This window comes from Panthera tigris, chromosome B2 (genome assembly GCF_018350195.1).
Source record: "Panthera tigris isolate Pti1 chromosome B2, P.tigris_Pti1_mat1.1, whole genome shotgun sequence".
Classification (NCBI taxonomy): domain Eukaryota; kingdom Metazoa; phylum Chordata; class Mammalia; order Carnivora; family Felidae; genus Panthera; species Panthera tigris.
In genome coordinates this window covers 17,789,637-17,801,125 of record NC_056664.1, presented here as the reverse complement: position 1 = coordinate 17,801,125, position 11,489 = coordinate 17,789,637, and the positions used below count along the sequence as shown (strand labels likewise).

Sequence of the window (11,489 nt, the reverse complement as noted above, 5' to 3'; positions counted from 1 at the left end):
GTTCCCGGCGAGGATTGGAATCCAAACGCGGCGGGGCTGCGCGGGTCCTCACCGCAGCGCTGCCCAGCCCTCCCTGGCTTCGGGTTGAAGAACCGCAGGAGGAGGCTGAAGGCGGCGCAGCTGCGAGGCGCGCCACGGGCCGGGAGCCTCGGGATGCTGGCGGTGAGTGACCCTGGGCGGGCCCGGGCCCCCTGTGGTCCCCGCGCCCTCTCCGCGGTTCCAGGCGGGCGCAAGGGCGCACGCTCCGTCGGGCTGGGGTTGCAGAGGCTGGCGTGGTCGCCCAGAGACGCGGCACCGGCTAACACCCCGGACGCCGCCGGGAAAGGAGCTGGACGCCGGGGAGATAGCCTGGGGTGCGGGCTGGCTTGAGCGTTTTAACCTCCTTAGGTTTGCTTGGCAGTTTATTGGGAGCTTTCAGTGAGGCGGCCGGGCAGGATAGAAACCTCTGGTCCCTTGCCCAGTGAAGGGGAGACTAGAGGATTAATGTTTGGAAGGCAATGAGATGGCTCTTCTCAATTTGCCCTGGATGTTTTCCCAGCCCATTTCCCCTCTTGCTGCGTAGACCATGCAGTGACCTTCACCCATGTGGGCCCCAGACTTATGGTCCCAAGCGCTGGGACTTCAGGCTACCTGAACTGTAGATAAAGGTCCCTAAGACGCCCGCGGCCCCGGACTTGGGGGTGGATTGGTCCCTCCAGCGTTCCTACCTCTCAACGTTCGTTTCACCGAATACACCGTTGGTGAAAAAAATAAACAAGTCTGGATTTGGGACTTTGAATTTACCCAGTTTTTCATATCTATAAATAATGACGATAATATTGCAAAGTATGCTGACCTTCAAGGAGTTTGGTCAAGTCCATATAGAAGTAGGACTGCGCGCCCAAGCTATACTTTAAAAAAAAACCAAAACCTCTTTAAGGGCGCCTGGGGCTCAGTCCGTTAAGCGTTGGACTTCTGCTCAGATCATAATCTCTCTCACAGTTCGTGAGTTCGAGCCCCAGGTCGGGCTCTGTGCTGACAGCTCAGAGCCTGGAGCCTGCTTCGGATTCTGTCTCTCTCTGTCTCTGTCTCTCTCTGCCCCTCCCCTCCTCGCGCTCTCTCAAAAGAAAACATTAAAAAATTTAAAATAATTAAAAAGCCTCTTTAGAAGACATTAAAGGATGTTTTTTTGTGTATTGTACTTTTAATTAATTGTTGGGATGCGGTGAGCAGAGGAGATGCTGTTATGTAATGTAGCACAACGTGCGGTGAAAACCAAGGTGGTAGACCAGGATTGCCCTTGAAGAGAAGTGTAACAATCCTCTATGTTTGGTGAATTCTCTTGCGGTGGTGGTTGATATTTGATCCTTGGAGTTGCGGTAAAAGTCCTAGAGGAAGACTTAAAATTCGTGCAAGTCAGAAACCTAAAGCTTAAACTCCTGACTGGGCTTGAAACCCACTTTCCAAACCTTTATTTACGAACTCTCATTCTACAAATAGTTCATTAATCCGAAGCCTTCTGTTTCATCGTTGTCACTCTAATTTGCTTATTTTGTGTGACTGCTTATTCCAACGATGTTTGTTTTGTTTCTTGTGATAGTCTGTATGTGTCATAGACGGTACTAAGGAAGATTGGAGAGATTATTTTTAAGTGGTAATTTACTTTAGACCCGTCATCAATGGCATGGGGAACAAAGTTTTTGTTCAGGATGACAACATGAAGCTTCGTTTCTTTTATTTTTTAAAGTCCTTTAAAGTTAACATACAATGTAGTGTTGGTTTCAGGAGTAGAACCCAGTGATTCATCACTTACATACAGTGCCCAGTGCTTCTCACAAGTGCCCTCCTTAATGCCTATCACCCATTTTCCCCATTCCCCCACTCCCCTCCCACAACCCTCTATTCTCAGTATTTAAGAGCCTCTTATAGGGGTGTGTGGGTGGGTGACTCAGTTAAGCTGCCAGCAGGGGACTTTGGCTCAGGTCATTATCTCCTAGTTCAGAAGTTCAAGCCCCCTGGGTCAGGTTCTGTGCTGACAGCTTGGAGCCTGCTTCAGATTCTGTGTCTCCCTCTCCCTCTTCCCCACTTATATTCTGTCTCTCCCTCCCCCCCCCCAAAGAAATAAAAACATTTAAAAATAAAAGTATTTTATGGAAACTTGAAAATGCATTTCTTTGAAACATTTTTTTAAACAATATTTTTATTGCACACAGGAAGAGGACGATCCTTTGCAGTCCCTTCAGGAAGAAGATGGGAGCAGAATTGCCCCGGATGCTTTCTACGTAAAGATCAAGCTTCTTTCCGTGGGTGGGGGAGGGTGTGCAGGCGTGCTCTTTCTAGTTCGCTGTTTGCTGGGCTGTCCCCGCGATCGGTTTCTCCAGTTGCTCAAGCCAAGCTCAAGCTCAAGAGGCAGAGAAACCTTGCTCCTTCTCCTTCCCTCATCTTCCACATTCAGTTTATCACCAAGCTTTCCACTGTCCTACCAATATCTTAGTCTAATCTATCTTGGGCCAGGTACTAGTCTAGGTAGACGGTATTGAACAAAACAAACAATTCCTGTCCGCAGGGAGCTTACATCCTGGCAGAAAGCCAAAGAAACAGGTTACCGACCAAAGGGAAGGAGTAGGAAGAAAAGGAAGAGAGTATCATCATGGAGAATTGAGAGTGGAGAGAGACACTTGCCTTACTTGAGATAAAGTCCCGAAAGATAGGACTAAAAAAGGTGATCTGGAAAGATGAGATTAGAGGATAAGGAGCCAGCCAGGTAGAAAGTGGTGGGGGGAGCGGTCCAGGCTTCTTGTGCAAAGGCCCTGAGGCAAGGCACAATTTTATTTTTTTAGGACTTCTTAATAGGGAAGTCAGGCAGAAGTTGACAAATTAAAAAAAGAGAAAAGTTGACCTACCAAATCATGCAGAGCCCTAGAGACCAAGGCAAAGGGTTTGGATTTATACTGAGCACAGAGAAGCCAGGTGGAGTTTTAAGCAGGCAGAAGTCTAAGTTTCTGAGTCCGAGAATCTGACTGTAAATCTCAGCTGAGTGATCTCGTGCAAGTTCTTAAACTCTCCCAGCCTTGCTGCTACCCCCAGATAAGGAATCTGTTCTCTCCGGGTGGTGGTAAGGATTAAATGGGAACATCTGCAGAACACTCAACACAGCTGGCACAAAAAGGTTCACTTGTAAATGTGCTGTTGGCACGTTTAATTTCAAATGCTAGCTTTCCATTTGTCAGTAGTGAGAATAAGTGGAATTTGGGGCCGTATGCACTAAACTGCTTCCTTATTAAAATAATATTGTAGGGGCACCTGGGTGGCTCAGTCGGTTAAGCGTCTAGCTTTGGCTCAGGTCACGATCTCACAGTTTGTGGGTTCGAGCCCCGCGTTGGGCTCTGTGCTGATGGCTCAGAGCCTGGAGCCTGCTTCAGATTCTGTGTCTCCCTCTCTCTGCTCCTCCCCTGCTTATACTCTCTCTCTCTCTCAAAAATAAACATTAAAAAAAATTAAAATGATCTTGTATATTGGTAATTTAGCATGTAGGATTGGACTGAACTGAATGAAAAAAATCATATCTTTATAGTACAGACATTTAAGGAAGTGTCTCTTCAAATATACGTATTTAGAAGTATATCTTCCTAATGTTCAGGCAGAAGAAGAATTGCATTCATTATGACAATTTGCATCCTTAGTCGACTTCCATCTGTAATTGTTGAGTTCATTTTCTTGTATTCTGATCATTTATGTTGCTTTTAATAGGTTTGAATTTTTTAGTGTTTTAGAATTTCTAACATGACTGAGGATAAAGTCTTCTGCAGATACCTGTACTTAAGTATAATTCTCCTTAAGTCAGTGGCTCTCAGAGTTAGCATGCATGAAGGCTTCTACCCTAGAGTTTCTGATTACTAGTAAGTCCCCAGGTGAAGCCCATGCTGCTGGTGGTCCGGGAACCACATTTTGCAAACTGCTATCTTAAACCGGCAAACTCAACCATTGGCTCAATGATTTACTGTTCAAGAAATAACGGTCTATATTTGCCCTCTAATTTTCACACTGAATTACTATTGATAATGCTAGAAATGTTGCTATGAAATGTTCTTGGGGGAGGAAATAATTTGCAAACTATCAACTTTCCAGCTTCAATCGCTTATTATTGATGCCTTCCATGATAAAGGATTTCAGAAAATAAAAGACTATTTTCAAGAGAGAGCAAGCCACAGTCCTCAAAAATACAATCATCTTGTATTCTACCATCTTCACAGGTCAATAACTAAGGCAAGTAAGTTGTTTTGTGGGTGGAACAACAATGTGTAGTTATTTGTAAGTCTTCCCCCCCCCCCCCCCCCCCCCATTGAGCTATAATTGACGCACGTTATGTAAGTCTAAGCTGTATGGTACAATGACTGGGCTTGTTGTGGTAATCATTTTATAATGCATGTAACATCCGTCATCTCCTGTAGATACAAAATAAGATTAAATTTCCTTGTGATGAGGGGCACCTGGCTGGCTCAGTCAGAAAAGGGGTTGTCAGTTCTAGCCACACGTTGGGTGGCGAGATAACTTAAGTAAAATTTAAAAATCTCCTTGTGATGAGAACGCTTAGGATCTGTTCCCTTAACTTGCATTGTAAGGCTTTATCTTTGTGTGGTCTAATAACCAGGAACTGGATAAAAATGAATTTCAGTATGTTTCGCTGTTGCTGAAATGTATTCAGCGATTCTGCATTGATGGTGTCAAAGAAGATGAGCCTTTGCTAATTCAGCAGGGACTGATCCCAAAGATAAGTGTCCTGTTTTGATCTTGTGTGGCTTTGGGTAATTTAAATTGGTGTGAAACCCGTTATCTAGTTTGGTGTTTTCTGTTCCTTTGAAATCAAATTTGAGCCGAAATTGATAATGATGTGCGTACTGCCTGTATCCATCAAAAAGTCTGCATAGGCTTCCTGATGTATGTGCTGGGCAGGGCCCTTGGGGAGTGTGCAGGAATGAGTCGGTCGTACTCTCTACTCCCCTTGACAAGCCAGTTGCTGTAATAACATGTTTAAATTGGTGAACTGAACTTGGAAATACAGGATGAGCAGGGACTAAGCTATTCTCCATCCCCCCCAACCCCCCACCAAAGGCTCTATAACTATTTTAATAGAATTAGTGACCACATTGGACCCGGATAAAGGATCAAATACTTCCCCTCGCCATAGCCCACTTTTCCAACTTCAGAGATCTCGGTTGAGTCTGAAAACACAAAGAGCAAACACATTTTTTTGTTCGTTCTAAGTCCTGCAGTTGTGAAATTTTATCCTGGTTCTTAGGGGTTAACCAGCGGGTACTATTATGAGTGCCTTTATATTATTATGTTGCTGGAAGCAACACAGACTAGGAAATCTCTTGGTGCCTCTCCCTTGTTTTATGAGATGAGATTCTGCAGCTGTTAGGTGTTTGATTTGTTGGTGAGGAGGTAAGGGAAGGTAGAGGGGCAAGAGGGTGATCTGGCTGGCTCTAAAATCTTTGATTTTTTTTTTTTCTCCCACCCCCCGGACTCTAGTACCTGAAGTTTATTAAAGCCAGATTGGCTCAGGGAGATTGCTCTGTTTTTTGTTTTTTGTTTTTTTCTGTACTGTAAATTCTCTCTGTGGGAGGGAATAAAGATCTCTTGGTGGAGACCAAGTAAAGACCAGGCTTTCCTTAACTCCTCTCAGGGACTTTAAAAGCGCTTGGGGGGGGGGGTAGATCTAAGGATTATGCTTAGGCACATTGTATATATTTCATTTTGCATGTAGTGCTACCTAATTCCCTCCTACACTTACCAGTGCAGATAACAGGAAATGGGGAAAAGGAGGTAAAACTTGAAAGGAAATGGAGCAGGATGTCCCACGGGTAACTTGGAACCATGGGCCGATGGGTTTTTTTTTGGGGGGGGTGGGCGGTGGAGCGGAGGCAGGGGGATGAGTTAAGATCTACCCCAACCTGAATTTCCTACTTAGGTTTTAAAATACCCTTCCAAGATTTAAAGAGTCCAATCAAATAAGTCTCCACTAGAGTTTTTGAAATCTGAATTCCAGTGGAATATGGAAATTTCTAATTGGTGATGGAAATTTCTGAACCGTAACTTAGACACATTCTAAAGCATGTTTTGTTTCATGTAGGTGTTGGTCAAGGAAAATGCATTGGTATTATCAAAGGGGCTGGGATACTAGATTCTGTACTTCTAAAGCCAATTATGTTTGCAGGTCAGCACAAAATATACCGGGAAGTTATTTCTCTAGAATAAGAATTTCCCATGGAAAGGAACATGTTTAGTCCTGTACCCTAGGATCCAGGAGGATTAAGCAACTTGTTCTATACCGTGTGCATAATGAATACTAGCTATTACCTCTGTAAATAACCATTTTTGTCTCGTGTTTCTGGTAATCACACAGCTGTGGGGGCAACTGGTGAATCTGTTAGACCATGTATGATCATGGCACATAATGGGTCCAGAGAGTGACTTCTGGTAGCAAGTCTCAATCAAATACTGTGGCGTTTCCTTCACATCTCTTTACCTATATTCAGTGTATTTTGTGGGCTTGGGAGGGGGATACGATTTGGGTTGGTAAGTGAAGTGGTGACAAAAAGGTACTTAAAAGCATAAAATTCTGCCTATGAATATAGAAAGGGGGAAATGTGGCATTAGCGGTGAATTTCATTGTATAGAGGGACATTTTTCAGGCTATCAGAGAAAAGTTTGCCCCAGCAGATGGATGATTCAGTTTAATGCAAATCTTTGCTTGATGTGAGACAAAAGGAGCATCGCTGGGAGCACAGCAGTGGCCCTCCAACCTGGCTGTACGTTAGAATCACCTGGAAAGCTTTAACGAGCACTGTCTGTGTCCCACCACCAGCAATTCTGAATTCCGGGGTCTGTGAGGGGTTCCAGGCATCAGGGCGTTTCAAAGCCTCCCAGGTTTTCCTAATGTGCAGTCAAGGTTGGGACCTGATTGCTATGTCCATGGTCCCCAGCTGGGGGTGCTTTGGGTTCTTGGCTGCCAAGTGGACGAAGTTTCCAAGGCCTCACTCCTGTAAGCGTTTTTGATCACAAACTCCTCCTATTCCATGTTCATTTGAGGATTTCAAACTATGCCCACAGGATTTTGTTGTTGTTTTTTTTTCTAAGCAAAAAGAAAAAAAAAAAAAAGTGGTCCAAAGATGGCCTTCACTTTTTTGAATCAATGTTGTAGGAGTTTATCTTAAATCCTACCAATCCTAGCAGCTTAATATGAACTTGCATATACGTTCCTGTAGAAAAACAAATCTCCAATTGGCTGGACGCTTTTGGCAAAAGAAAGGCTTGAGGCATAGTTACTGTATGAACGTACTTCTCTAGCACGTTCCGAATTCTGCACCTCCTTTGATAGTATGTTTTCTACAGTTTTCAAGACCAGAATTGCTCCTGTGTGGGGAGGCTCATTTATCTCTTAATCTTTAATCACTAGCCCCCGTATATGACTTCCTGGCATCCCTCTTGGCCAAATCTCCAACTCTGGCTGGTATCTGAGAGCTTCTTAGCGCAACACTGTAACAATAGGTCTTCATTCTGGAGAGTTCTAGACGGAGGTCTTAGAGCCAGGTCGAATCAAAATGTCCTAGAAAAGTCTTAAACTATTTTGCTCTAGTTTTTACTGGAATTATGAGACGGTATTGAATAAGGCATAGAAGTTTGAGTCTTAGACGGTTGAAACTGTGTTTCTTCTCTTGTGTACATGGTTTCCTGGTTTGAAAGAACAATAGAATTTCTGACCGTGGCAGATCCAGTGTCTGACCCATCCCTGATTAATGTGATAGAAGACTTCTTTGACACAGCCTTGGTAAGGATGGGGGTGGATTCATCACTGAACAGATACCATTGGTAATTTGCAGGAATCTTCAAGTTATTTATAAAACTTGTGTTTTCTTAGATGTGGGTTTTACCAAGACTCTTATTTAGTATTTAGAATATTATATGAAATTGGGGCACCTGGGTGGCTCAGTTGGTTAAGCATCCAACTTCAGCTCAGGTCACAATCTCACCCTCCATGAGTTTGAGCCCCTGGTCGGGCTCTGTGCTGACAGCCTGCTTCCGACTCTGTGTCTCCCGTCTCTGACCCTCCCCCCCTTCATGCTCTGTCTTTCTCTGTCTCAAAAATAAACATTAAAAAAATAAAATATTAAATGAAATAGAAACTAACCAATGCTATGGAAGAAAAATGATTTATTTTCATATATACATTATTCACCTGTTTAAGGATGATATGCTGATTTTAATAGTGCCTGAAGGTCAAATAGGATTTCTCTAAACTTTTTAAAAAATTTTTTAATGTTGTATTCATTTTCTGAGAGAGAGAGAGAGAGAGAGAACAGGGGAGGAGAGGGGCAGAGAGAGAGAGAGAATCCGAAGCAGGCTCCACGGCCCAAAGCCTGATGTGGGGCTCGAACTCGGTAACCATGAGATCATGACCTGAGCTATAGTCAGACATTTAACCTACTCCGCCACCCAGGGGCCCCGGATTTCTCTAAACTTTTAAGTTTATTTATTTTGAGAGAGTGCGAGCACACAAGTGGGGGAGGGGCAGAGGGAGAGGGAGGTGACAGACGATCGGAAGCAGGCTCTGCACTGACAGCGGAGACCCTGATGCAGGGCTTGGGCTCATGAACCTTGAGATCATAACCTGAGCCGAAATCAAGAGTCAGACACTTAACCAACTGAGCCATCCAGGCGCCCCTAAACTTTTTTCTACTGTATTTAAAGTCAAGTCCTGCCTGTTAGAGAAATATCGGCATTAATGGATTAAAGTTATAGTTGATAATGCTTCTGAAACATAATATAAGCCTTTTCTTTTTTTACTAGGTTATTTCCAGAAGTAGTAGTAAAGGTAAGTATATTATTTGCCACTGATTGACTATCTTTCATTAGTAAAATATTCTGGCATACAGTAAGTAAATATTTGCCTAAATGACATATAAAAGTACAATAAGTTTAAGTACATGGATGTATTGACCATCTAATGGTAGCCATATTGCAATGCAGAGATTTTGTTGTAAAGTATGTCTCTGCCTTTTATTTAGTTTTAAATATTTTAAATACCTACTTTTAATAGAAATACAGCTGACATAATTTCAGGTGTACAACATAGTGATTTGACAGTCACGTACCTTATTTGATGCTCTCTGTGATGAGTATAGTTGCTCTGGCGTCCTACACCATTATTGTAATATTATTGAGGATCTCCTCCAGACCGAGAAGGTACTCTAAGACCAAAAAACAAAGCAAACCACTCCATCCTGTTTACATAGTTTTATTCAGAGTAACTTACCAGGGGGGACTGGGCGGACAAAAGATCGCTGAGCTATGTGGCTATTATCCGCCAAGGCCGGACCTTAATCCCCAGCTTCTATAGGGTGAGGGGCATGGTGGTGTGGTCACAGGGTGGTTATCTGAAGTGGGGTCTTCTGTGCGCCACTTCAGGGAAGGTCAGAGAAAGACAATCTCCTCAGGGCATGCAACTCGTAGCCTTGAGTGAGGTCATGGTGTAGATGTGGACAAGATGGAGGCCAGAGATGGAATTAGTGTTGTCAGCACTTTTACAAAGCTGTGCTTGTGACACTCTGTCACTTCTAACTGGGAGTTTGTAACTCTCAATCCCCTTTATTTTGTCTGCCTCCCCACTTTGCCTTCCCAACTCCCCTCCCTTCTGGCGACCACCCGTTTATTCTTTGTACTTGAGTCTTTTTGCTTGTTTGTTTCTTCATTTGTTTGTTTGTTTTTTAGATTCCACATAGAAGTGAAATCCTACAGTACTTGTCTTTCTCTGACTTATTTCACTTAGCATAATATGCTCTAGATCCATCCATGTTGTTGTAAATGGCAAGATCTCCTTTTTAGATGAGTAATATTCCATAGTGTGTATCATACCCTTTTTATCCATTCATCTACTGTTGGACACTTGAGTTGCTTCCTGATCTTGGCTCTTATAAATAATCCTGCTATAAACATAGAGGTGCGTGTATCTTTTCAAATTAGTGTTCTAATTTTTTTTTTTTTTTTTTTGAGTAAAGACCTAGTAGTGAAATTACTGGACCATACGGTATTCCTGTTTTTAGGTTTTTTTTTTTTTTGAGGAATCTTCATACTGTTTTCCACAGTGGTTTCACCAATTTACATTTTCACCAATCATACACAAGGGTTCCCTTCTCTCCACATCCCCAGGAACATCCACATTGGATATTCTTGCCTCCTTGGGTGTAGATTGACTAGATAAGCATGGGTTTATCCTGCGTTTTCTCTTCTGTTCCATTGCTCTATGTATCTATTTCTTGTGCTTGTATCACACAGCTTTGATTACTGTAGCTTTGTGATATAGTTTGAAACCTGGAAGCATGATGCCTCCATCTTTGTTCTTCTTTCTCAAGATTGCTTTGGCTGTTTGGGGTCTTTCTTTGGTCCCATACAAATTTTAAGACTTTTTTTTCTAGTTCTGTGAAAAATACCACTGGTATTTTGATAGGAATTGCATTGAAGTTTTAGATCACTTTGCATAGTATGAACATTTTAACAATATTTTTTCAATTATATCTTTCTACTTATTTGTGTCTTCAGTTTTTTTCATTTATGTCTTAGTTTTCAGAGTACAGGTCTATCGCCTTAGTTAAATTAATTCCTAGGTATTTATAAAAATAGAAATTATAAATAGGATTGTTTTCTCAATTTGTGTTTTCTTCTAGTTCATTATTAGTGTATAGGAACAATTTTCTGTATATTGATTTTTTTTTTTAGCCTGAAAATTTACAAATTCATTTTTTCTAATATGTTTTCTGATTTCCAGTTTCTTTCTGCCGTTTATTAAAAAAGTAATTCCAGGGGCGCCTGGGTGGCTCAGTCGGTTGAGCATCCGACTTTGGCTCAGGTCATGATCTCGCGGTTTGTGAGTTGGAGCCCCACGTCAGGCTCTGTGCTGACAGCTCAGAGCCTGGAGCCTGCTTCGGATTCTGTGTCTCCCTCTCCCTCTGCCCCTCCCCTGCTCATGCTCTGACTCTGTCTTTCAATAATAAATAAATGCTAAAAAATTTTTTTTAAAAAAGTAATTCCAGTATAGTTAACGTATTAGTTTCAATAGATTAGTACAATATAGTGATTCAACAATTTTATACGTGACTTAATGTTCATCATGATAAGTGTGCCCCTACTCCACTTATTTCACACATTCCCCCACCCACCTCCTCTCTGGTATCCATCTGCTTGTTCTTACAGTTACCAGTTCATTATCTGGGTTTGTCTTTTCCTCCCTTGTTTGTTTCTTAAATTCCACATATGAGTGAGGTCATCGGGTATTTGTCTTTCTCTGACTTATTTTGCTTAGCATTATGCTCTGTAGATCCATCCATGTTGTTGCAAATGGTAAGACTTCTTTCTTATGGCTGAGTAATATTCCACTGTATATATGCCATGTCTTTATCCATTTATCTATTGATGGACACAGGCGATTTCTATTAAGTGGTTATTGTAAATAA

The 11,489-nt window shown here is 42.4% G+C and overlaps 1 protein-coding gene across 1 annotated transcript in view; it reads left to right on the top strand.

Moving 5' to 3' along the window:
* The window catches only part of SYCP2L (synaptonemal complex protein 2 like), a 112,195-nt gene continuing 100,706 nt past the window's right edge, over positions 1 to 11,489 (top strand). Inside the window, exons 1-6 of the mRNA XM_042985260.1 lie at positions 1 to 162; positions 2,193 to 2,261; positions 4,108 to 4,245; positions 4,631 to 4,750; positions 7,706 to 7,810; positions 8,830 to 8,854. Of these exons, the coding sequence (XP_042841194.1) occupies positions 154 to 162; positions 2,193 to 2,261; positions 4,108 to 4,245; positions 4,631 to 4,750; positions 7,706 to 7,810; positions 8,830 to 8,854 (466 nt within the window). The 5' untranslated portion in view covers positions 1 to 153. The remainder of the gene's footprint in view (positions 163 to 2,192; positions 2,262 to 4,107; positions 4,246 to 4,630; positions 4,751 to 7,705; positions 7,811 to 8,829; positions 8,855 to 11,489) is intronic.